This window comes from Sminthopsis crassicaudata, chromosome 1 (genome assembly GCF_048593235.1).
Source record: "Sminthopsis crassicaudata isolate SCR6 chromosome 1, ASM4859323v1, whole genome shotgun sequence".
NCBI classification, from domain to species: domain Eukaryota; kingdom Metazoa; phylum Chordata; class Mammalia; order Dasyuromorphia; family Dasyuridae; genus Sminthopsis; species Sminthopsis crassicaudata.
The window spans coordinates 423,078,401-423,105,023 of record NC_133617.1 but is presented as its reverse complement, the minus strand read 5'-3'; the positions used below and the strand labels follow the sequence as shown (position 1 = coordinate 423,105,023).

Below are 26,623 nucleotides of genomic sequence, written 5' to 3'. Positions count from 1 at the left end.
TTGTAGTGGTATCTCAGAATTGTCTTAAATTTGCATTTCTCTGATAAGATAATTATTTAGAAAATTTTTTCATGATTAGAAAATTTTTTAATTTGTTTATCCAAGAATTGTCTATTCATATCCTTGACCATTTATCAGTTGAAGAATGGCTTGAATTCTTATAAATCTGAGCCAATTCTCAATATATTTTAGAAATAAGGCCTTTATCAGAAATTGTTTCCTAGTTTATTGATTCCCTTCTAATCTTGCATTGGTTTTGTTTGTGCAAATATTTTTTAACTTAATATAATCAAAAGTATTCATTTTGCATTCCATAATGTACTCCAGTTCTTCTTTGACCACAAATTCCTTCCTTTTCCACAGATCTGAGAGGCTGACTATCCTTTGTTCTTCTAATTTGCTTATAACATCAATCTTTATGTCTAAATCATGGATCCATTTTGATCTTATCTTGGTGTGCGGTATTAGGTATGGTTAATGTTAGGTAGGTCAATGCCTAGTTTTTGCCATACTAATTTCCAATTTTCCCAATAATATTTGACAAATAGTGAGTTCTTCTCCCAGAAACTGGGGTCTTTGGCTTTATCAACACTAGATTAGTCATTGATTATTGTGTCTTGAGAACCTAACCTATCCCACTGAATAACTTTTATTTCTTAGCCAATACCAAATGTTTTTGATGACCTCTATTTTATAATATAGTTTTAGGTCTGTGAATTTCCTATTTCTTACTTCCCTGTCCTTTATTAGCTATTTAGAATCAAGCTTTGTTAATTCTATTCCAACAACATTTCTCCCAATGCATCCCCGCTGTCAGTTCACATGGTCACCAGCCATCCAAGTTCAGGCTTTCATCACTTCTCATTTCTCTTGTAATATTGAGTCTTTTAATTGATTTTTTTGTTCCTAACCTCCACTCCCCCCCCCAATTTCATTCTTTATATATCTGTCAAAATAATCTTCCTATGGGACCATTATGACTATATGCAGTAGGTCATTATCAAGACTGTACTTGACAAGCAAGGGAGCAAGCCCTAAGGTAGATAGAATTTCCTGAAGAGATATCCATAAGTTGTTACACAGCAAAAAAAATTGCTTCATCATAGGCAGTTAAAACACAAAGATTTCTTGAGAAAAATTCAGAAATGGAAGGGAGAGACTGAAAGATTTCATTAAAATTTTAACTCAAACCTGTCCTGCACTCAGGAAAAGGCAAAGAAACTCTACTTTATCCACTGTTCTCTGTTCCCAGAACTGAACAGTAGCAAGTACTACTGGGACCATAAGTTAGTTGCATTATTTTTTTCTTTTTTTCCTCTCTTTAAATTTATTTATTTAATATTCAAAATATTTTATACATTTGTTTTTAAGATTTTTGAGTTCTAGTTTCTCTCTTATCCCCACTCGCAATTAAGAAAGTACATATGAAGTTATTCAAAACATTTCCATAAAAGTCAAGTTGTAAAAGAAAACATAGCTGTTCCACTCTAATTAAAATAAAAATCCTCAAGAAAAATTAAATTAAAAAGAAAAGGAGAAATAGAGTAATAGAGAATGTTTAGATTTATATTCAAAATTGATCAGTTCCTTCTCTGTGTATGGATAGGATTTTTCATCATAAATCCTTCAGATGGACTATGGATGATTGTACTACTGAGAATAACAAAGTAATTTACAATTGTTCATCCAAAAACATTGATATTACTTTGTACATTTCACTTTGTTCATGGAGGATTTTCAAGTTTTTCTTTTTCCTTGAGCGCATCCTGCTCATCATTTTCCATAGAACAATAATATTCCATCAGAGAAACTTGCTTCAAATTTTTTTTTACAATTACTCTTGCTAATTGTATTCCCCCATCATTTATTTTCTCTCTATTTTTACCCTGTCCCTCCTCAAAAATGTTTTGCTACTGATCACTGTCTCCCCCAATATGACATTATGTATGAAACATGAGCTACCTTGGGAACTTTACCACCTATAATTTATGGGGAAGAATAATTTTCTGAGTCTTAAACAACTTGCTCAAGAATTTTTTTAACATATACTTTTATTTATAGCAATTTCTAGTCTTACTTAGTACACTGTTAAATATGAAGTTCTCCCCTTCTCAGCATGCCCCTCAAAGTTCACTAAAATAGCTATCATTTTTCATAGCACATAATCTACTAAAAACACATGCAATTTTTGTATGTTTCCCAAAGTAAAAGGCATTATACTGGTGAGGTACAGGAAAAATCTCCCGGTAATTTTGAAACCTTCACTCCATCAGTCTTCTGGTGCAAAAAGAGCCCAAACAGCTACCTTACCTCTCTCTCTAAACAAGGACAATTTTCCAAGCTAATTTTTCTTTAATTTGGCTTTATGAATTAGAACTGACAGATGCTATCAAAAAGTGTCTTGTTTTCATTTTGTTTGTTTAGGTAGGCAGAATTCCTTTCTCTCTCTTTCATGATCTTCCATAACAAATTGGTTTCTCTTAAGTAAATAATAGGTAATACCTAATAGGTAAAAGGAGTGGTAGTTCTTAGATGGAAGTTTATAAAATTTTAGTGGATATAGCTTTATCTTTGTATTATGATCTGGCTACTCAAAGTGAAGAGATGAAAAAAAGAACTCTCATTCTCTCCTCATCTATATATTTATTGCAGTGAAAAGCAAAAAAGAACTAAATTTGTGTCTCAAATTCATTAGTCACTATCTTTTGGAGCATGGATTTGTTTCCACATGAATGTATTATGAGTCTTGTTCAAGTTGATCAATCAGTAAGCATTTATTAAACTCCAACCATGTGCCAAATATTCTGCTAGATGCTAGGGATATAAAGACCAAATAAGAAAAAAAATGAAATAATCTATGTTCTCAGGGAGCTTGCATTCTCTCAGAAAAAGTAAGAAGTATATACAGAAATATATATAAAGAATAACAAAAAAGCATACAAAATATGACATGGATAGGTGCAAAACAAACAGTAGGTAATTCAGTAAAAGTCCTTATTGAAGAGCAACTCTATCAGGAGGGGTATCAAGAAAGACCTCTTGTAAGATTTGGTTCTTGAGCTCTAAAGGTCTGACAGGAAGGTATTAAAGTAGAGTTTAGGAGGGAGGACATTTCAGGAATGAAACAGTGCAAAAGTGAGAAATGAAATGACATGGGCAAAAAACGAAAAGAAATCCATTTTGGTTGGAACATAGAGTGTAGGAAAAAAAGTCATATATAATAAAGTTGAAAAGGTTGAGGTCTAGATGTGAAGACCATCAAAAGTTGGAGGATTTTTTATATCTGATCCTGAAAGTAATAGGAAACCACTTTAGTTTATTGAATAAAAATAGTCTTGGTCAGAACTGCCCCTAAGGGAAATTATTTTGGCATTTGTATAAAGGATTGATTAGGGGGAGCAGGGTAGACAAAACAGGAAGCCATTGCAATGGTCCAAATGAGAGGTGATGGGGAGTAGTGGTTATGCTGCATTTCACCAAGCCTGAAGGAACAGCATCCATCTGGGCCTAGGTCTGACTATTCAAAAAATCAGCTGAGACAGATTTAGGCCAGCTAGTCATGAATTGCCCACTATGGGAGAAGGTGAGAAACTTGGATATCCAGCCTTCAAAAAAAACCAGTCTGAAGCCCAAGACTCTCCAAAAAAAAAAGAGAGAGAACAATAGATTGGAGATGCGAATACACAGATGCAAATACAATTTAGAAGAACAGAAGCAAAAAAAAAAAAAAAAGGAAAAACATTAAAATATGCTCATTATGCAAGCAAAACATATTGATATAGAAAACAGAATGCATAAGGACAACCTAAGGATCACAGATCTCCGGAAGAACATGACAGGATAAAAAAATCTTAACATTGTAATGAAGTAAATAATAGAAAAGAACTGCCTAGAATATCTGAACATAAAAAAATTAAAATCCAATTGAAAGAATTCACACTATGGTTCTAGGGGGGGGAAAAAACCATAGAGGTTAAATTTAACATTAATTAATTTAATTAATTAATTAAAAACATTAAGTTCTACAGGCAATCAGGAGATTCAGCTACAAAGCAAAGGACAGTTAAAGAACTGAAGGCTATTCTTTACCCACTAGAAAAAGTATGAAATAGAAAAAAATGTGTTTTAAAAAGCAATGGAGTTCAAGATGCAGCCCAGTATGACCTATCCTGCAAATCTGAACTTACCTATATAGGAAAAAAAACATGGGTATTCAATAGTAAAGAAAAGTTTGAAAAAAATTTAAAAAAACATAACTAAAAAGATCATTTGCTTCTTGAATACTCCAAACAACAAGAATGCAAGAGAAGTTAATGCAGCTGCCAAGGATAGTCACTGAGTAGCAGCAGAAAGACCACTAAGACTTTTTAAATCTAAGCAAGGAGATAGAATAAAGGCAGAAATCTCAAAGAAGCAACAGCAAAGAGGTGGACAGAGAGCACTATGAGTTGGACCTAGTAATATCCTACCTTTGGGCAAATCAATGCTTTTTTTTGTGGGACTACATTATATCATGGAAGGATACATGAAAGAGAAAGTAGAGAACAGAGAGAAAGAAAAATGTGTGATATCTTAAAATCAAATTCAGGGTTCTATTATTTGCCCCTCAATGAAAAGGGGATATCTTGACTCATTTGTGAATATTTAAGCAAAGCAGAGTTGTACAAAGCTATTAACGTCACTCCGTCTTCCAGAATCATTGAAGTCCAGTAGCAAGACAAAAGTCAGGTTGATTGGAGATAGCCTAGATCAGTGGGTGACTTTAGAGTCTTCAATGTCTGATCAACCTCTAAGGGTTCCAATGCAGGTGCTTTTGTGGCCTTTGAAACAAAATCTCCCACTTTGCTGGGAAGAGCCTTCACATACTTGGGGCAGATATCCTCCCAAATCACTGATGTTTGAGGCCTATCCATTATCTTCACCTGGTTTAGCAAGTCTACCAACGTGACTTTACCAGGGTGTGGCCACAGCATATGCTCCAGATTCTTAAAGTCATAGGAATTATCTGTTTACAAAAGTTAATTGATATCAAGTGGATATCCATGATGCTGAAGAGATCACTGGTCAGAAGGACAATGGGTCAGTAACCACTTTTTACCAAGATGATCCTGGGGGAATCACAACTGTCAGTGATATGGGAAAAGGGAAAACACTGTAATGGGAGCCTAGTAGCAACAGTATTAAACACAAACCCTCAAGGTTACTGCTAGAATCCTAAAGGAGAGCAGGATCTGAGTTCTTGCCAGTGGAGTTGGGGCTAGGAGAGTAAGCCTTAAGTATATGAGTGCTATAATAGCAACTAAGTCCCAGTAACAGGAATGCAAGTGTTTTCAAAAGTGGTATACTGAGTGACCACATCAAGGACCCTGAAGAATATCTTGTTAGAAACCTAATAGTAATTTGCTATATACAGTCTCCATTTAACCTGGTCTTTATGGAAAGAGAACTTGAGAAATATGGGTCCCGTGGGGTCATAAGGGTCCAGCAGGAAGAGATTGCTAGACAGTTTGTTTTCAGTCTTTCAGGCTATAGCCTATTCTGGTCCACACTTGAAACCACTTCCACTTATAGATGACTCGATAAATGAGGGTCATCAGGATGCTCAATTCAATTCAATAATGATTTTAAGTGCCTACTATGTGCCAGACACTGTATTAAGCACTAGAAATAGACATAAGAAAAAGGGACAGTCTCTGCCCTCAAATTGTTCATAATCTGATAGGGGAAGACAGCACATAAAAGGAAGCTGAGTGTGTGTTTGGGGCATGGAGGTGCCCAGCACATGTTGATCTGTCTAGTCAAAGGCATGGAGAAGGAAAATGACAAAATATGAGGAAGGTGAGTTTTTCCTAAAAGAAAATGGTTAGGTCTTTTTAAGTCCTCATGCCCGGGATGCTTTTTTTAGTCTGTCTCTTAGTTCTTGTAGTTTTCTTCAAGATTCAGCTCAAATTCAACCTTCTGCAAGAGGTCTTTCCTGAATCTTCCAGTTGTTAAAGCCTTCCTATCTGAGATTACCTTTCATCCACTATAATGTATCATATGTATGTATAACCTGGGATAAAGTTTGCTGAGGGACAACCCTATGAGCTGCATGCTTTCTTAGATAGATATTGTATATATACCACATTAACATGAGAGCTCCATGAGGCAAGAGACTATTTTTGTCTTTCTTTGTATCCCTAGCTCAGAAAAATGATTGACACATAATAAGTACTTATAAATGCTTATCAGCAATGTTAGTAATTCTGTTCTACATATACATTCCTAAACCATCTGGTCCACCATACGGATGAGAGGGCAGAAATGGCTTCAAAGTTTGATGGGACATTTTTCTTCAGCTTTCTGCTGTCCACTGAAATCTCCAAGTGCCATCTGCCTTCTTATCAACTACACAGGGATATTTTATATAAACCTCCTTTATCACAATGACTAAGAAAGTATTATAACTAATAATAGCTAACATGTATATAACTACAGGGATTACTCTATTACAAGAGTTTCCCTTTGATTCTACCAATAATAACCAAGAAGGGACTGTTGTAAGTACCCAAAAGGTAAAAACTCCCAATAGCTAATAATGCCATTTCCTGCTGTGGTTTGCCTCTCTACGGTAGGGAAATATCACAGTATCACTCACTCATCATGTAACATAAGTTCATTTTTTTTCTTAAAAAATAAAAGCAAGGAAGGTGTCCCCAAGAATTGCTTAGCCCAGGAGACTAGGTCTTGAGCTGTTAACATGCCAACTCAGATACCTAAAAGCATGAAAGAGCCATTCCATAAGGAGTAAATGTCTTTCAGACTTGAAAAATTGTTTGCATGTAAGTCACCACGTTTTGCCCTGCTCATGAAATGCATTTCTGTAAGGAGACAAGAGAGTCCACATCTAGCTGAACCAGTGCAGTATCTCCCAGCCATGGCTAAGTAAGCCTCCTTTTGTTAAGTGTTAGATCTACAAGTTTCCCATTTTGTCCCCATCTTGAGCCTTTGTCAGTAAGAACAGCCTGAGTCAATTCTGACCCAGAACATTTTGTTGCAGAAGGCAGGTTTAGATAAAAATAGAACTGTGGCTCATATGTTGGTTGAAGTGGGAGATGGTTGACGCAAATATGGAGGATTGGGATGATTGGGTGGCCATATATAGCCATATCATATGTCATGTCATACCGTAGTAAGAGCCCTCCTATAGTGAGGATATATAGAGTCCTTTCAGTGAAACAAAAAGAAAGCACCCAGTGATTAGCTTATTGAGTCCTTATATATTACTCCTTATGGAATGGCTCTTTTTATGCTTTTAGCTAAAGGAGGCTGAAAGCATAGATTTCATGACAGGTAGAACATTCTCTGGTAGTAGTTAATAGTCCTAGGGGAAAAAATTTGTGCTTAAAGTGAATTTTTAAGAGCTAAGAGTGTTGTTAAGAACTGACACAACTATTTTGTTCTATATTCACCATTTTGATACAAATTGTTTTAGTATTTACTGCAGGATCAGCTTGCAATAGTGCTTGCTTTCTTTGAGATATCCTTTCAGCCTACAAAAGGTTTTTATGATTGCAAAGAAAGATTTCAGACCCATATGTGCAAAAATGTTTGTAGCTGTCCTTTGTGTAAGTGGCAAGAAACTGGAAACTGAGTGTCTGTCCCACTATGTGATTAAGCTGCTTTGTAACAAGCATCCTCTTTGCTGCACATTATGTAAACAATAAAATGTCACAATGGCATAAATATTAACCAGCTGAATTATTAGAGACATACACATCTATAAACTGCTGTCAGAGTGTTTCTCACTCTGAATGAGTAAACTCAAGTTTTCCTATCTCTATCTCCTAGGCTGGCTTATTGGCAGTAGCTAGTCAGTGAACCCAAACAAAATTCATGCAACACTAGCCTCAGACACCAGCTAAGATCATCTTAGACAAGTCACTTAATGGCTCTGTGCTTCAATTTCCTCATCTTCAAAATAAGAAGTTCCATTTAGTTCTCTATGACCCTATGACTTGTGGTATGCCCTTATAGTTTCTCCCTCCAGTTTCCCCCCTCAAAATGAGAAAAAGTCAAAATGAAAGCCTTATAACAAGAAAGCATAGTCAGGCAAAACCAGTGCCCACATTGGCCATGTTTTAAAAAAACCATACCAAGATAAAAACAAAATAGGGTGTCTCATTTCCCTTATTAATCCATCACTTCTTTGCCAGAAGGTGGGCATAATTGTTCACCATCCAGTCCTCAGGAATAATTATTAAGCTTTGCATGGATCAGAATTCTTAGTCTTTCAAAATTATTCATTTATACAATACTGTGTTGCAATATGTTCTCCTACTTCTGCTCTTTTAATTCTGCATCAGTCTATTTAAGTCTCCCCAGGTTTCTCCGAAATGATCCCTTTCATCATTTCTTATAGCATAATAGTATGCCATTCACACATTACAATTTGTTCAGTCATTCTCTGATTTGTGGTCACTCCTTTAGTTTCCAATAAGGGCGTGCCATAAGTTATAGGACCATAGATTTAGAACTGAACAGAACCTTAGAGGTGGCTGTCAAACTTTAAAACTATATCTATGAAGATGAAAGTTATTCCTGTCTGGTTGGGGAGTGGGCAGTAGTCTGTATATGTTTCCCTCCTTTTATGTATATCTCTATATCATGGTCAGGGCTCCAACATAGCTGCTCATACTGCCTGTCACTCCAGGCTTCAGTATAGGGCACATCAAATGTCATTTCATTTACTCCCCAGATCCTGGAAATAGTTTGGATAGAGCAGTTTCTGGTCACATCACATTTAAGATATAACTGTGTAGTTTCCCAATACTGGAGCTTGGGGAACTTGGTGTTGCACTTCAAGAAGGCACGTGACAGTAGAAAAGACAGCCCTAGCTGCTAGCTGCTTAGTAGACCCATAAATGAAAATTGGATCTTAATCTGGCCTCCCTGAACACCACCACCATCACCTATTCTAGTCAGTATAGTAAGTTTATAAATAACCAGGATAAAAGAGCAATAGTAGGAATAAAACTACAAAGGGGAACCTGGAGTCATGTACAAACTGTCTCAAAGATCAAAGGAGTATAATTTGCAAACTTTGTATTACAAAATTCACATCCTGGTAATATGTGATGAATCAACAGAAGCCATCTAGGTACTGTTGTCAAGACCTTTTGGTTTTATGATATATAAATTCCAGAAAAAAATCCAGAATTCCACAGCTCCACATAAGCAGAATATCAAAAAAGATCCTTAACTTTGAGATGTAATTTTGGAATTTTACTGATAACTTTAAGAAAATTTGAATATGTAAATGAGCTTATCCCAAGGTGACACAGATAGGAGTTGTTTGGTTCCCTCTTCCTCCCCCCTCAAAAACTATAAAAATGAAACCTCAAATTTTTCCACACCCTTAAACCACATTCTTCCATCTCCATCAAGTTCTTGCCACCTTGTGCTCTCAACTCTAATCCATGACTATGTGAGTGATGTTCTCTGCCTGCCCTGCATCCCCATCCTCTTCTTCCCTCTGCCTTCCTTTCACATCCCACTCCCCCATCCAGAGCCACACAGTATGCCTAAGTACTCTTTCACTGTTTTCCTTTGCCTTTATGGGCTTTTTACCCCCATACCCTTTGGGTTTAAAGTGTAATTACTATCCTGTTTCTCACAGTCAATCGTGGTCTTTCCCAGGGAGTACCCAAAGAATCAAGTGTATTGGCTTCTGTTTCATAATTTCATAAATTAACTATCAATTCACACCATCTTTTACATGAATATAGAATATCCGAAGGAATATAATGAACAGCAAGTATCAAGTGAACAGTTCAGAAGGCTGCAGAATGCCCAATTCAGAATGCAACAATGGACCTTAGAAACACAGGGAACTGGGTAATATGCTTCATTTGTATGGAGGACTCTACTATGGTTAGACAGGTAAAAGAATTAGAGTGAATAAATCACCCCTGAAAAGGGCATTCTTAGGATCAGAACTTGGCTGCCTTCTGTCCCAAGATGTCTTTGTCTTCATCCAAAGGAGGAAAAGTATGTACAAAGAGCTTTAAATTATGTTTGCCAATGCAAATGTTTTCCTAAAATGGAAGGACAATACTAGAACCTTGAACGGGGTTGAAAGCCCATCCAACAGTTGCTGTACTTCCCTCTGGAGAATTAATTGCCATGACTGGTAGAAAAAAATCTTTACTATTGCACTGTGTGGGGCTGAGAACTATTCCAATTACCTGTTTGATGAGATGTTAAAAACAAAAAAAGCCTTTTATTTGTGCAGCTGGTGAACAGTGTCTCGACTAGTGAGAGCTTGCCGTATCAATATTAATGAAAGTGGAGATTCAATGTGACCAAGAGACCAAAGGAGACTTGGAGAGAAGATTTGTAATAACTTTTTAATAATAAAATTTTATTTTTTTAATTACCAAGCATTTGTTTTTTCTACCTCCAGATCTCTCCCCGCCCCTCCATGGGAAAAAGTCAATAAAAATACAACCCTTCTAATAAGTAAGTACAGGGGCAAAAACAAGATCTACATTGACCACATCTAAGAGAAGAGATGACCCATTCTGCTCATTAATCCATCACCTCTCTGCCAGAGGGTAAGGAGAATTATTCATCATCAACAGATGAAGTTTTACATTGATCAAAATGCTTACGTGTTTCAAAATTGTTCATTTATACTACATTGATGTTGCACTATAAATTATTCTCCTAGTTCTGCTCTCTTCATTCTGCCTAAGTCTATTCCCAGGTTTCTCTGAAATAATTCGTTTCACCATTCGTTAACAGAATAATAGTATTTTATTGCATCTACATACCACAACTGGTTCATCCATTTCTATGCCCATTGATGAGCATTCCCTTAGTTTCCATTTCTTTGCCACTAAAAAAAAAGAGCTATTATAAATATTCTTGTTTTTATGTAGATGATTTTCCTCTTTATTTGATATCCTTGGGCAGAGGTCTAGTATTAATATCACTATCAATGGATAGATACAGTTTAGTAAATTTTGGGTTTTCATAATGGCTGGTCCAATTTATAACTCCTTATCTTTTTGCAGTGGCAAAAAAGTAACTCGTACTTTGTTAAGTGCGCCCTTTCTTACCTTAGTCACATCCGTAACTCCTGTTTGCTCCTATGTTCTTGATCTTGAGACCATCTGAAGTTCCATCATCCAGAAAAATCCAGTTTCCCCTCAAGGTTCCAAATGACTGGAAAGCTGAACACTCCAAGCTTGCCCTCTGAACTATACCTTCCATTTTTAAGGAGTTATTCCCTTATGTATGGACAGATAGTTGGAACACAGGATAGAGTACCAACCCTGGAGTTTGTGTGGTCTAGCAAGTATGTCACAGCATCACTTTGTATTGGTAATGCTCTTATTGAAAGCTGGGCTCAGAGTCAGGGCATTCAAGATCTGCCAGTACTCTACACTAGCTTTGTGAATCCAGATAAAATATGTGGTCACCCCTCAGCCTCTCTGAGGTGATATGTATAGACATCCCCTCTTTCAATGAAATTCCAGAGACAGACAAAAATAAAATACATTTGTTAAGGAAGAAAAGGAGCCAAAACAGTATTTAAAATTTTAATCCGTTCTTATGGAAATGTAAACATTAATCTTGTTGATGTCGTATTTCCAAATATCAGGTGCTCAAGTCATAATGAACATTTTTATATAACACATTTTGTTTTATATTAATCAATCTACTTGATCCATGGGGCTACCCCAAAACATTTTGCCATGATTAATGGAGAGAGGGAAGTTGGTTAGACATGCAATAATGATGCCAGGTCTTTATACTCAGAAAATATTCTTTTTATTCTATAAACTTGGATACAGGTACAACATTAGGGTCAACATTCCAAGAGCTTAGAAGAAACCACATGCAGAGCAGCCAGAGGAACATCCCAAGCAAAAGTGGGGGGAGCTTTACATTTCCATTCTTAACCAACAGCCATCTTTGGTGATCATCATGCTTGCAGCTATAACATTCTGGTAGACGGAATGATACTCTCCCAGCACTGAGAATTCAGTCCTGGGCATATTATACCTACATACTCTGATAGATCAAGAAGATACCCTCAAGCCCTGAGAACTTATATCTGGCACCCAATCTGACAGTCATCTACCCACCAGAGACCTACCTGATTTATTTTTAAAAGCAATGATTCTCTCTGTCCCCAGTAGAATATTCCAATATACTGGTACATTTTAGATTCATTCATTTGTAGATCTTAGATTTAAAGTAATGGGATAAGGGTAGAAAAAATAGGAATAAAATGTTCCTAGAGAACTCCAATACATTTCAGGGAAAAGTAATCATCAACTATCCTTATTAAGCAAGGTACTTAATGGGAGAGAACTACCCAGTGATGGTTTTGTTCCTGTGAAATCTCAGTTTTGAAGATGTGTGGGTTGCCCTCTATACTGCTAACTGCTATGCTGCTAAAGCAAGCCCAAAACACATCTGTGGAGTTTTATCATGCTCAAATCTGTAACTAGAGCATAAAGTAACTTGACACTTCTGTTTGCAGTATAGCTATTACTAGTCATATAAGCATTTACAAGTTATCTCATGCACATTATTTATGAAATTGTGTTATCTTGGAAAGGAACCCTTCTGTTTCCTTGGTTTTGAAAAGGTTTTTCATACCTGTAATGTGGTCCCTCTTCCTCCTCTCTGCTTTGCAGAATCCCTCACTTCCTTCAAGGCTAAATTTAAAGTGCTACCTCCTACATAAGAACATTGCTGATCCTCTCAATTACTCATGTCTGTCCCTGCCAAAAAAAATTACTCATCTTTATTTTGTATTTACTTTTTGGAATAATATTGTCTTCCTATCTCTTCCCTCTCCCATTTGAATGTAAGCTTTTTGAGAGTAAGGATATTATCTTTGTATTCTTAATGCCTAGGATAGTACCTGGCACATGGTAGGCACTTATTGCATGTTTGTTGAATGAGTTTCCTTAAAACTCATCCTCTGACTATATATTATGACATCTATCTTCTACCTTCCATTTTCTAACTTCCACAAAAGCAGGGTGACAACATTGAGACACTGCTTCTCTCAGCATCTATAGAAGCTGATGAAGAAAGAAGGCCCCAAAAGATGTGTTCAAACCAACCATAGAAGGAAGAATTAGCCCCAGTTCTTTCTCAGTTTCAAGAAAACACAAGGGAGCCAGCTTTGTCACTGAGACTGATTTATCCAGGAAGTAGATAGGTTTCTTACAATAGAGATCAACACATCTAAGAGTAACAAATTAGAGACAGGCAGCATCAAATGCCCTGCTTTGTTCTTCGACCTTACTACCCCTAAAAAACTATCCTATAACTTTCCTGAGGCAGGTCCACTTTTCAAGAAAAAAAAATTTTTAATCATGAATTTTTTTTAAATTTCATTGGATAGTAAGCCAAGGAAAAAAATCCTGAGATTATCTAACTCTAACCCCCTCATTTTCAGAAGAGTAACCTGAGGCTTCAGGAGAATTAGTGATGTCCCTGAGGTCGCACTGTTCTTTCCATTATACCAAGCTAGTTATACCCACCCAAAGATAAAAAGAAATTGAGAAAACAGTTTCAATCAAGTTAAGCACATATTGTATTTTAGCAAAGTAATTAAAACTAGCAGACCGTGGTTGCTGCTGTCAGACAGGTAACAGAACTTTTCTACTCTTGTTCCATAGTAAATGGGAAATGAACCCCTGATTCCTATAAAGCAAAATGGTGGGTAGGTTATTTAATATCGGGGATTTACTTGTGCCATCACAGCCAAGTAGAAATGAATCCTTTGGCATACAGCCAAAGAGCAACTCTCTGATCCCTAACTATAATTGTATTTCTCTTGACACAAGAAAGCTTTTTTCATAAAACTGTAGTCAGATACCTGACTACAAACCAGAGTTCCCCGATCTATCTCTTTTGAGGTCTCTCTACAACAAGTAGATTCTACTCAGAAATTTAGGATCTCCCACCTGGTTAAGATTTAGACACAGGGATTAATCCCTTCACAGTTATACCTCTAGGCTGATAAGACTCCAGAAGCAATGATACTTGGCTCTGGAAAGGAACAAAGCCTCAAGAAAGAGGGATGAGAGAAGATCCAGACAAAACACTAATAAAGGTAACTCTTATTACATTCCTTGACCGATTTCCAATCAGAGAGTAGTTTATAGGAGGAAATATTCTCTTAATTGGAGGAAGAAAAAAATGTTTCAGTTGGTTTCCCTGCTGGATAGGAAAAGGGATAGGAAAAGGATTAAAGATATCTAAGGGATAAAGGGAGATTATGAGATGCCTGGCCAAAATATTATAGTATTTCTCATCATTAAAAATCCCAAGGAAAACATTATCCTAGTTCCTGGCAGAGTTTCTGGTTTTTTCAGGACCCAATGCTCTGGTGTTCTGCATCTCAGCATACCTCTGCCCCAGGAACAAAGTGATGAGTACACTGGAGGAATGCCATCTAATCTTTGGATGAAAAGCATTAGAAGTGCAAATGTTAAAAATACAAAGTGCTCTTGTGAACAGCTCCTTTAGCGTCTTTAGCCCTGGTTCCACTGGGCCAAAAAAAAAGAGGTTCAACCCAAGGATGGTTCCCAGCCCCCTCAGAGTCCCAGAGCAAGGGTAATGTTGGAAAGCAAAATCCTGGGATTCTTTTATCGAAGCAGCCCCCTGAGCTTTGATATTGTAGTTTCCCAAAAGTAAAAGCATGTGCCCATCAATTGCGATCAGATTGTGAGTATTGACCTTGGAGAGCCCCTGGTGTCCAAGCCCTCCCATCTTATAGTTCCCATTGGCTATCACCAAGAAGTGTAACAAAGTAGAGGTAGCCTGAATCCTCTATGCCAAATATACTGCTCTGGAATACAGAGCCAAAACCACACAATGAAATGGACTGAAGAGAGTCTTTGGGCCTTTAATCCCAAAAACATATTTTCCTTCCCTCCTTATCCTTTTCCCCTACCTTGTATTTACAATCCCATTTAAAGAAGGATTTTCCTCATCCTTCACAGTCACAGAATCTTTGTCTAATTGGAGCGTTCAATTTTCATTAAGACTATCTCTGGTATTGTAAGAGAATAAAATGTTCTCCTTTTATACTCTATCACAATACCTCATGCAGGCCTGCAGAGATGGATTAGACCATCTCTGATCTCACAAGCCACGAAGAAGCAAGGTTGTGTGTCTTACAGAAGGAGCAAGTACTAAGTTGTCCTTTTGCTCCTCAAATGGACCTGGAAGCAGAGATCTAATCCTCCTGAGTGTTACATTAGATTTTCAGAATTATGTGAATTTTTTTAAAAGTTGGCTTATTCCAAAAGACAGGTATCTTCATAACTTAATAGTTTTTAGTCAAAATAGAAATAAATATGTTCAAATATTGTTTACAATATGCAGTTCATCCTCAATAATAAATAAATCTTGGGATTAAAAATTTTAAGAACCCTTTCCCTTCAATCCCACACACTTACAAGTGTATATACACGCATACACACATCCACATCCACACACACACACACACACACACACACACATACAGAGCAGCTCTCCAAGAGAGGTAGGCTCTGAAGTACAAAAATGTACCTTAAGTATTTCAGGAAAAGGTATCTGCTTTTCTTTAGCCCTTTGACACGACTTATTGCTCATATACCTGAGAAGGAAAGAGAAGAGCCAACAGGTACTCATCATCAGAGGCCCAGGGGTCACTGGGCAGCCCAACTCTCTGCAGGACAGGTGGGAGAAAGGATGTTCTAGGAAGGATAGCCAGTTCCCCCTCTTCTCCAGGTTTTGAATTAGTCTGGAAATCTTCTTGCTCCATGCCCCGAAATGCAGTTCCTACATTGAGGTGAATATATTTGCAGTCTGTACAATTCTGATGGTTACATATCCCACCACTTGGAAAAGGCTCAGTTAAGGCTATGGCTATAGAGGAAAAACACATCTTCCTGTGAATAAGTCCTAATGGCTAAATAAATATTATATTCTCTCCAGCCTTATCCTTATCCCTACCTACTTCATGACCCCAAGGCAGAATACGGATTGATAAGGGAGTGAATTTGGGGAGAACCTTCTTCATAGAGGAAGGAAATGATTTTTCTCTGGTTCAGAAATTATCTCTTAGGGATCCTCAGAAGACCAGATCAGCCCTAGACCAGCTCTGGGATCAGATCTGTTCTAGGACAGAGCTGGTGCCATATTTTAGTTTTGAAGTCCAGGACCACTATGTTTTACTCTAGAGAAGAAAAGAACTTGTAGGTGTGTAACGAAACCATCCTGGCTTCCCAAATATCATCCTCAGCCTTGTTTAAATCCCAAGCTTGCCGTTGGAAGGCTGGGCCTGGGGAAATGGCCATTAACTTCAGGGTAAGATAATATACACATAAGAGTAAGAAGAAGCAGGGGGTGGTGGAGAGAAAATGCCAGCTTTGTAGTCAGAAAGATCTGTGTTGAAGTCCTGCCTCTGACACATACCAGGTGTGCAATCATGAGCAAGTTACCCAACTTCTCAGTGTCTCCAGTGATGAGCATCAGTGGAAGAAGCTTCCATACTAGGAACTCCCTACATTGATGAAATCACAGGTCCAGATTTGAAGGGATGGGAAGTAGTGGAGACTAGAATGGGCTAATTCAAAATGGCTAAGTTAGAATTATTAAGTCTTGTTAATGAGGCATCTGCTCTAAACTCAGATGCATCTACTATAAAACCAAAACATGAGCTGATTATCATGGTAGACTTCAGAGAGCCCCCAACTCTGGCAGCCTCTGAACCGAGGCCATCAGTCCTCATGGTCTTGGCCCTCAGCTTGGGCAGGATTTCTGGCTCTGGACACTTCCAGGCGCCGGAGTACAGCACGATCCCCAACGTGACTCAGACCCGGCTATCTGGAGATGAGGGAGCCACTCTGGGACTGGTTGGAAGAAGTTGTGGTGGCACTGAGCTGTGAGAAACCACTGGTACAGGACTCCAGACTGGACATGGATCCCCTGGGAAGGAAGAGCCCAGAGCTACTCATTACATCTTCATGGTCACGTGGCCCCGTGCCCAAGACATCTCCTATCTCTGTGCCTTTGAATACGTCATTCCTCCAATCCTGGAAGGTACTTCCTTTTTACCTCCACCCAGAAGAACCCTAACTTCCTTTTCTGATTCCTTCACTTGCCAATAATTACTTGGCAGATATTTTGCTTTTGCTTTTCTGTGTCCATATTCTTCCTCATCATGTCAATTCCTTTAAGGTAGGGATTATTTCATTTTTGTCTTTGTGTCTCGAGCACCTAGCACAGTACTTGGCATCTAGTAGTGAGCAAGTAAATGTTTGCTGAATAATGAAGTGGAGGGAAAAATCTTATTGTTACAATTGAGGCTCCAGAATACCTTTAACATCACTGAGAACTACACTAGTCTCCACACCAACTATCAAGGGGAAAGGCAAATGAAAATAATGAGAATAGAACTGGGAGAGTCATATTGCCAAGAAACCAATAAAGAATCAAAGCAATGATTGTAGATTCGAGACTTAGTAGGCCAAAAAATAGAAGCAAAGAATACAATCTAAGCACAAGCTGCAGAACACTGACTGCTCCATTAAAACAACTCACAATAACCCTGTGATGTGATCTTGCAAATCAGTTAAGCATTGAGTAATTCAGGTCTCCTGAATCCTCCCATCCTTTCTAATCCCAGGACATTTCATGCTAAAGTTAATGGGAACATTTCCCCAAAGGGGAAATACCTGTCTCAGAAGCTCCCTCTGTGGGTTTTCTCCACAGTAAACCAGCAAAACTAGAAGATGGGGAATAGAACTAACTTTTAAATAGTGCTATAGATGTTCCTCTTTGGATCATTTTCCCAGAAGTCTTTGTGAAGGACATTTAAAAAATTTTTTAAATTTTTCTTAGAAGAGCTCTTTGAAGTAATTTAAGGATTGAAATGCTAACTATTTTGGAAAAGTGTTTTCTGCTGGGATTTGTTTTAAGGCAGTCCCTAGAAGGCAAAGGAATAGTGAATACACAGAATGAGACATGTTTTTGGATATGGCCAATGTGAGAATTTTTTTTCTTTGACATGTACATCTTTTATAAGGGTTTTGATTTTCTGTTTTTTTCCTCAATCAGGGATGGGGTGGGAGAGAGAGATAATAAATGCTTGGTAATTAAAAAACAAACCAAAAATAAGACAGTGAAGTTTGTATCTTTTCATGTATGGCACTAATATATTATCTGTACTAAGAGGGAGGAGGAGGAGGAGAAGATAAAGAAGAATTGAGCCCAAAAGGAAGGAAATCCCCATTTCTCTCCTGAGCTCTAGTCCACAGCTCTTGATTTCTCACATCTCTCCTAATGATGGCTATCTCCACTGAAAAGTCCTAGCTAGTATTTTCAATTCAGTGGGGAAAAAAAGTATCTTAAATTTAGAGGACTTGGATTCAAATCTTGATTCTTCTGCATATCCTAGTGACTGCGTACTAATCACTTGATTTCTCTGAAACTCAATCTCCTCATCTGTGAAATGAAGGGAATAGACTCCATAAACTCCACACCTGGCATATAATAAGTGCTTAATCAAGGCTTCTTGACTTGGCTTGATTTTTCTTCTAGATCCTTTATAATTCTAAATTTATGCTCCTATATCCTAAACTCAGCTTCCATTTTACTTCTAAACTTTCACCCCCTCCCAATTTACCTGTTCTGCTTATGGTTTTTAACCATTCCTCAAACGGACAGAGACAGTTTTGTTGTGTGTCTCTTTATTTTCCACATATAGCACTTTACCTGGCAATATTAAATGCTGTATAAATGCATCTTGAATTGAATTTAACTCTAGCTCATAACCTGAGTATCCCATTTGTCTTCTCTCTTTCTCATTCCCCAAATTAAATCAAGTACCAAATCCACCATATCTCTCGTGACTATCCCCCATGTCTACTGCTTTATCACCTTTTGCCTGGATTATAAAAATAGCACCTCAATTGGTTTCCTATATTTGATCTGTTCCCCCAACCATGCATCCTTCACATAGCTCCAACTTTTAAAAAATTATGTTCATCTGTTTACACAGCCTTTCTCTCCCTAATAAATTATAATGCTATTTGAAAGCAGGGAGTATTGTTGCTTTTTTCACTTTGTAGCCTCAATGTTCCCAAAGCACAATGCACATAGTAGGCATTGAAGAAATGTTTTGAAGAAATGATTGTTGAATTTTGCCAAAAGGCTTTGCCTTGCTTGAGTTGTTCAGTTTTCTTTCTTTTAAAAATTACTTCAGGTAGACAGGTTCCTCCAAAAGCTGGAAACCTCTTTTTAATTCCCTGATCCACCCTCTTTTCTCTTGAGACTATGACTACTATGTCTACCTGCCAGTTATTGCTAATCATTTTCCCCTAACCCCTTCATCAAAACTTAAAAAAAAGTCCTGACTTAAGGTAGCGGTTTAAATGTGGTAGTAACTTGTGAGACTATAAGGCATAGTGGATAGAGTAAAAAGATGCTGAATATCTTGAGCCTCAATTTTCCCCTCTATAAAATGGGAATAATAATAGTGATACCTATCACACAGGATTGTTTTGAGGATCAAATGAGATATGGATATAAAACATTTTTATAAACCTTAAGCAATTTTTGAATGAGATTTATTACAGTGATAATTCTAATCAACTTTGTCCTCCTCAACTAAATCCCTTCCCTTCCCAGATAACCCAACCCCATGGTTCCTACCTGAAGTCTACAGATGCAAGGACTTCATAGTAGTATAGGAGTTTACATTTGTGACCAGGACTTTGCACAGATGTCAGGCCATCTTCCACCCGAGGGAGGCTGCTGGCTGCACAGGCTAAAGGAGTGGCCATCTTCCACTGAAGCAGGTAGAAACCTGGCCAACGAGTCACATGGGAGCCCTGAAATAGAGAGCGCTTCCACTGTGAGCTCTATCTTGTGTCCTTTCCATCCAACCCCTCCATACAGCTTTCTAATTGATATCCCCAAAGCACAGGTCTGACCATGTCATTCCTCTGAGCATTAGTATATGGGAGCTCTCCCCGGCTAGTAGGGCAAGATATCAGTGGAGAGAGCACTGATTCTGGAGTCAGAATTCTAAGATCCAAATCCTATCCTTGATGCTTCCTACCCATGCCACCTTAGAAAGCATTTAAGGTTCCCCCAGTTCTGCATCAATAAAACAGATTGCCTAGATGTCCTCTTAGGTCTGCCCAAACTCTAGAGCTATGATCCTAAAATGCTTGCTCTATTATTTGGCATTTCGAGCCCCTCAGAGTCTGATTCCAACCCATCTTTCCGGGCTGGTTAGACATTGCTCTCCCCCACATGTTTCACACTACCGTCAAACTTGCTGTTTTAACTTGGGATTCCCCATACACAGTACCCAGCTAATCTCCAGTCTCCCTCCTGTTCTACCTGGATGGAATTCTATCTACCTCTTGGAACACTTCATCACCTCCACCTCTATATAACTTCACTCAAGGCTCAGCCCAAGTCCTTCAGGAGATCTCTCCTAATTTGTCTGGTTTTTACAGCTTCCCCATCATCAAAATTATTGATACTTATTCTATAATAATTTTATGTTTTCTTATCTGTGAATTTATTGACCAGCAAAATATAAGTTCTTTGAGGGAAGGGTCTAGATTCCTCACATTTGTCTTTGTACAGTCTCCAAAACTTAGCACAGTACATGGCACATAGAAGGTGCTTAATAAATGTTTGTGAATGGATTGATACCTAAGGGTAGTTGAGGTCTCCCAAAGCCAGAATAAGCAGCTTCTAAAAGACTGAATGAAATAGTGAAAGTACTTGAACTTGGACTTGGACTTGGAGCCCTGAGTTTGAATCCTATTTCTGATACTTTTCTAGCTGTTTGACCATGAGGGAAGTTCTTCATACCTTTGAGCCTCAGTTTTCCCTTCTATGAAATGATGATAATACATGTTGTTAGGAAAATGCTTTGTAAATCATAAATTGCTATATAACTATGAACTAAAATGTGAAAGGCATTTGTGTAATTTACATAATTTGTAAAAATTAGTTTTGGGTTTAAAAGAAGTAAGGTTCATCTACATCCAGAAAGTGGACTCTAGGAAATGAATGTGGATCACAACATAGTATTTTCACCTTTTGTTGTTGTTGTTGTTGTGGTTGGCTTGTTTTTTTTTCTTTCTCTTTTTTTTTCCTTTTTGATCATTTTTGTGCAGCATAATAAATATGGAAATGTGTTTAGAAGAATTACACATATTTAATCTACATTGGATTACTTGCTGTCTAGGGAAGGGAGTGAGGGGGAAGGAAGAAGAAAAATTTGGAACACAAGATTTTGCAATGATAAATGTTGAAAACATCTTTGCATGTATTTTGGAAATAAAAGGTTATTAGTAAAAACTTAAAAATAAAAATTACAGAAAATTAAAGCTTTGGGTACATAAATGTTTTAAACATTTGTCAAATTATGCTCCAATTTTGGCATTTCTGATGCTAAAGAATATCACACAACTATCAACCATACCACTAGGAAAGATTTCAAGGCATTCTGAACAATCTCCAGCCAACTCAGCATGGGCATCTTCCCTTTGCTGTGTCCTTTCAATCTACCTTCACTGTCATTCTAGTGAAGATTCTCACTCACTCATCCACATTTAATATAGCTCATGATTCATTCCTTAATAATCTTTCCTTTCTTGGTTCTGTAATTGTTTTTTTTTCCTACTCTTCTGATAGTTCCTTTGTTTACCTGTGCTGGATCCTCATTCTGGTTAGGTGACACAGGCCCTGGTGTGCTGGCCCTGGAGTCGGAGGACAAAGTTCACCTCCAGACACACACCTGGGCATTAAATCCAATTCACTCTAAAATCACCTCCCCCTGTGATGCCATTGGTCCTCTCTGAAAACAAAGGACCACTATCACCAATGGTGATAACATGTGACTATATTGTCTCCTTCCAGCGAAACATAAACTCTTTAAGGATAGGGCCTATCCCATCTGTGCAAACATGTTTGTAGCAGCTCTTTTTGTGATGGTGAAGAATTGGAAAATGAGTAGATGCCCATTAATTGAAGAATATCTGAATAAATTGTAGTATATGTTAGTAATGGAATATTACTGTTTTATTAAAAAAAATGATGAACAGTCTGATTTTAGAAAAACCTGGAAGGATGTGAGTAAACTGATGCTGAGTGAAACAAACAGAAGAGCATGTATGATGATCAACTATGAAAGACTTGTTCTTTTCAGCAATTCATTGATCCAAGGCAATCCCAATAAACTTTGGATGAAAAATGCCATCTACATGCAGAAATGGGGAAAAAAGGATAGATTCTATCTCATTTTTATTTTTGTATCATCTCAGTGCCTAGCACATAACAGATGCTTCATTAATGTCTATAGGTAGATTTATTGATCCCAGGGGTATGTTGGCACTCCCAAAAGCCTCTGTGAGTTCCAGGCATGTTTAATTATTCTTTTATATACCATATATAACATGTAGCACTCAAAGTTGTTTGTTTTTTAACCAAATGAAATGAAGCACTGAGAAACATGGTCTGTAGCAATCAGGAAGGAAGAAACAAGATGAGGTTCAGGCAGCAAGTCTAGGAAGTTATTAATTTTCTCCTCTTAACACTGGGAGGATGAGATCTCAACAAACTGTAAAGGAGAACTAGACACCAAAGTTAAAAGAAGTAATATATCTCTGCTGCCTCCTACCTCCCAGGGGTAAGTTGACATCCATGTCTAAGCCATTTTAATTCCCTGAACAAGGGAGCCATAGCTTGGAAAGTATTTCAGGACCGGGGAGGATTTGGATCCCAGTGAGCCAATTTCCAGAGTTCCCAAGAGCCATAACAGCTCCCGAATTATTTAACTGTTACAGTAAAAGACTGTCTCACCTGAATGCTCTCGCCTTCCCGGCAGAGCAGGGGAGACTCCACACGGCTGTAATCCACTCCCAGGACCCAGCTTTGGTCAATGAGCTGCACGCTGCTCCCAGCCCTGGCCTCCCTGGGTCTCGGTTCAGGTGCTTGCTTGGAGTGAAAGAGGTTAAATACCACATCACCCCTCAGGATGTCAAAGTCCCAGGTGATCACTGACTCACCCTCCAGAATCTCCACTGCTATCTAGACATAAAACAGGTCAGGTGTAAGGAACATGACAAGCAGAGATTCATCCTCTCCTCCCCCCAGAACAGCTATCTAGAAAAAGAGAAAAGTGGTTTGAAATATAAATGGCCCAATCCTTCTGATTCCCCAAGAAGATAGGTACATCAGTGGTGTACTGGTAAATATCTAACATCCAGCTCTCTGTGATTTGGAACTATGCCCAAAAGGCTGTAAAACTGTCCATACTCATTGATCCAGCAGTGTCTCTAATAGGTCTGATCTACTGGATCCCAAAGAGATCATAAAAAAAGGAAAAGGACCTATATGTGCAAAAATGTTTGTATCAGCCCTTTTCGTATTAACAAGGAACTGGAAACTGAGTGGATGCCCAACAATTGGAGAATGGCTGAATAAATTATGGTACATGAATGTTATGGAATATTATTATTCTATAAGAAATGATAAGCAAGCTGACTTCAGAAAAGCTTGGAAAGATTTACATGAACTGATGCTGAGTGAAGTGAATAGAGCCAAGAACAGGGTGCACAGTAACAAGATTATGTGATAATCAATTGTGATGGACTTGGCTCTTTTCAATAATGAGATGATTCAAGGCAATTCCAATAGATTTGAGATGAAAAAAGTCTTCTGTATCCAGAAAGAGGACTATAGAATCTGAAGCTGGATCACAGAATGGTATTTTCACCTTTTTTGTTGTTTTTATTTGATTGCTTGCTTGTTTTTTTTCCTTTCTAATTTTTTCCCATTTGATCTGATTTTTCTTGCAAAGCATATTAAATGTGGAAATATGTTTAAAAGAATTGCATGTGTTTAACCTATATTGACTTGCTTGCTGTCTTGGGGATGGTAGAGGTAAGGAGAGAGGAAGAAAAATTTAGAACACAAGGTTTTACAACGGTCAATGTTGAAAACTACCTTTATATGTATAAAAAGCTATTATAATTTAAAAAAAAAAACTAGCTCTCTGGAGGGAAATGAACACAGAACAAACTTTTAAGTTTATTCTATATTGTTAATTTTTTCCATCACTTTCTTAAATGTAGAAAAAATGTAAACAACAAATCCAAAAACAGAAGAGTACCTCATGGGGGGCCCCTTGGAACACGCTTGCAGACTGGTATACAGTTTCTGTCCACAGTTGGACCCTATCTGCATTCTCTTGATCCTCTTCAATCTGATAGAGGGCCTTTGGGATAATGCCCCCTTCGGGGACATTGCACTGTAAGCCAAAGACCAAGTTCAGCAGTGTTAGAACCCACTGTCTCCATATTACTCAGAAAGCATGTCTCAGAGCATGCATTATGCCATTCTCCCCCATAATTCTCCTGCCTTCTTTACTACCAAAACACTATACTTCCAGATCACTCTCGAATTCCCTTGGAATTAGGATGCCCACTGAAAGCAGCTTGTTCAATTTACAGCTTCAGCATGACCAAAGGCATCTTGAAACCCCCTTCTTCAAGAATCAGAATTTAGTCATTTTATTCTGCCTGGGGAGAGGAAACCATCCTAGAATAGATTGGACAAGTGTGTCACTCCACTTTCTTTCTAACATGCTTGAGGGAATCTGTCCTACTTCATCAATAATTCTTCAATAGAACCCAAACTCTACAACCCTAGGACCTAATCTTGCAAACAGAAAACAATCCTCAAAAAGCTATATTCCCAAATGCTATCCCACTCATAAGGACCATGGTTCAGCAGTGCTAAAAGCCATTCTTACCAAACATTCTCCTCCTAGAAAGTCAGGAATTACATCTTTATTCAAATAATCTACAAGTCCTCCAGGACCCTGGTAGTTGCTGCCACTGTAGATGAGGAATTTCTGCCTGGTATTCTCATTGATAAAGGGGCTCACCTGAAAAGTAATGGCAGGAGAAGAGAAGTTTTGCATACTTCCAGGCTTTTGCACCACTTCCAAAAAAAAGAGGATTATAGATTTAGAGCCAGATGGGACCTCCTATGCCTTTTAGACCAAAACTGGCGACCAAAGCAACATGCCCATGGGCATACTGATAATAAGTAAGAAGAGCCATTATTTAAATTCAAGATCTCTGCTGCAAGTCCAACAGCTTTCCCAGTCTGCCTTACCTAAAGTGTTTGGCACAGTAGATAGAGGGCTACATTTGGAGTCAGGAAGATCTGAGTTTAAATTTCATCTGCAATCTCCCTTAATGCTAAAGCCTAACTTCAGTTGATTATCTCCAGTTTATAATTTAAAATTTTGTTTGTACAGAGTTGTTTGCATGGTGTTTCCCCTTTTGACTAAGACCCTTCAGAGTGTTTTGCCAGCACTTAATAGAGAACCTGACATATAGTAGGTTCTTAAAAAATGTTGTTGACTTGTTTCAGATACTTAATTCATGTCACCTTAATTCACTCAGACTAATTTCCTATGTGTAAAATGGGACTAAAAATAGCATCTACCTCACAGGGTTGCTATGAGATATATGATATATGATATCCCTCTCATAAGGACCACAGTTCAGCAATGCTGAGACCATTCTCACAAACAGTCTCCTCTGAGGAGGTCAAGAATCACATGATTCAGTGATAAATGCTACATGGATGTGAGATATAAAATTATATATGAAGTCATATGAAATAAAATGATATGTGAAAAGCATTTTACAAACCTTAAAGTGTTCTATAAATACTATCATGATCATCATTACATATGCCTTTTACATCAGAGGGAAGAGGCAAGTTGTCAAAAAGCTCATGAGAGAAAATCCCCAAAGTTTCACTTTCTCTCATAAAGTCTAGAAAGATTTGGCTCAGTCTTTGGCCCTAATTCCTATTTTCCACTCACCAATGTCCACAATACAGGGAAAACACGAGGAGCCCGCACTATGAGCAGCCGCCCCAACGTCTCTGGATAATTGTCTTCAACCACTTCAATCATCCGCAACAGGGCCTTCACCCCAGGTCGCCAGAGATGCCGCATATTCAGCCCTTCCAGATCCACAAGGCACGTCCAGGAACTGAAAGAAGAACACCAAAGAGTGACCCATTGCACTAGGACTTCCCTCCATCCCAGCCTAGGCTGGCGGGGCAGAGCTGACTAAAGTCCAAACATCCACACCTCCATACTACAGTGGTTCCCTTGTTACATATCGTATCCAAAAGGCCTACAGTTAAAGGAAGCAAGCTAAAAAGGCTCTGTGAGTATGGAGAGGAGAAGACTGGATAAAAAAGAAAAGGCAGAGAAAATTGCCAGATGATGCATTCTCAAGATACAGTCCTTACTGAAAAAGAGAAATAGCAATTTGCCCAAACACTTGCCTAATGGGGCGGCCAAGCTGATTTGTGTGCTCTTCACATCTCTTCTGTCCCTCTTCATTAACTGAAAGAATCTGAAAGGTAGAAATAGTCTTGACAGGAACTAAGCCAATATTTTACCCACATTCTATGCCCTCTTCTGGTCCACTCACAAGTGTACCTTCCACATGTCATAAAGATGGCCTCAGTAACTTGGCCCATCGGAAGTCCTAAGGTAGGG

The 26,623-nt window shown here is 38.0% G+C and overlaps 1 protein-coding gene across 5 annotated transcripts in view; it reads right to left on the bottom strand.

Moving 5' to 3' along the window:
* Positions 1-11,794: 11,794 nt before the first annotated feature.
* SEC14L5 (SEC14 like lipid binding 5) overlaps positions 11,795-26,623 on the bottom strand; it is an 83,084-nt gene continuing 68,255 nt past the window's right edge. For 3 of the 5 annotated variants that reach the window (XM_074280443.1, XM_074280442.1, XM_074280444.1), the window contains exons 10-16: positions 26,407-26,477; positions 25,934-26,105; positions 24,845-24,979; positions 24,203-24,340; positions 22,891-23,118; positions 19,717-19,895; positions 16,756-16,989 (exon numbers count right to left, since the gene is read on the bottom strand). In XM_074280443.1, the coding sequence (XP_074136544.1) occupies positions 16,884-16,989; positions 19,717-19,895; positions 22,891-23,118; positions 24,203-24,340; positions 24,845-24,979; positions 25,934-26,105; positions 26,407-26,477 (1,029 nt within the window). In that variant the 3' untranslated portion in view covers positions 16,756-16,883. Of the gene's footprint in view, positions 14,473-15,588; positions 15,841-16,755; positions 16,990-19,716; positions 19,896-22,890; positions 23,119-24,202; positions 24,341-24,844; positions 24,980-25,933; positions 26,106-26,406; positions 26,478-26,623 lie in introns of those variants that run through there. The other 2 variants (XM_074280441.1, XM_074280445.1) reach the window with 2 other exon arrangements.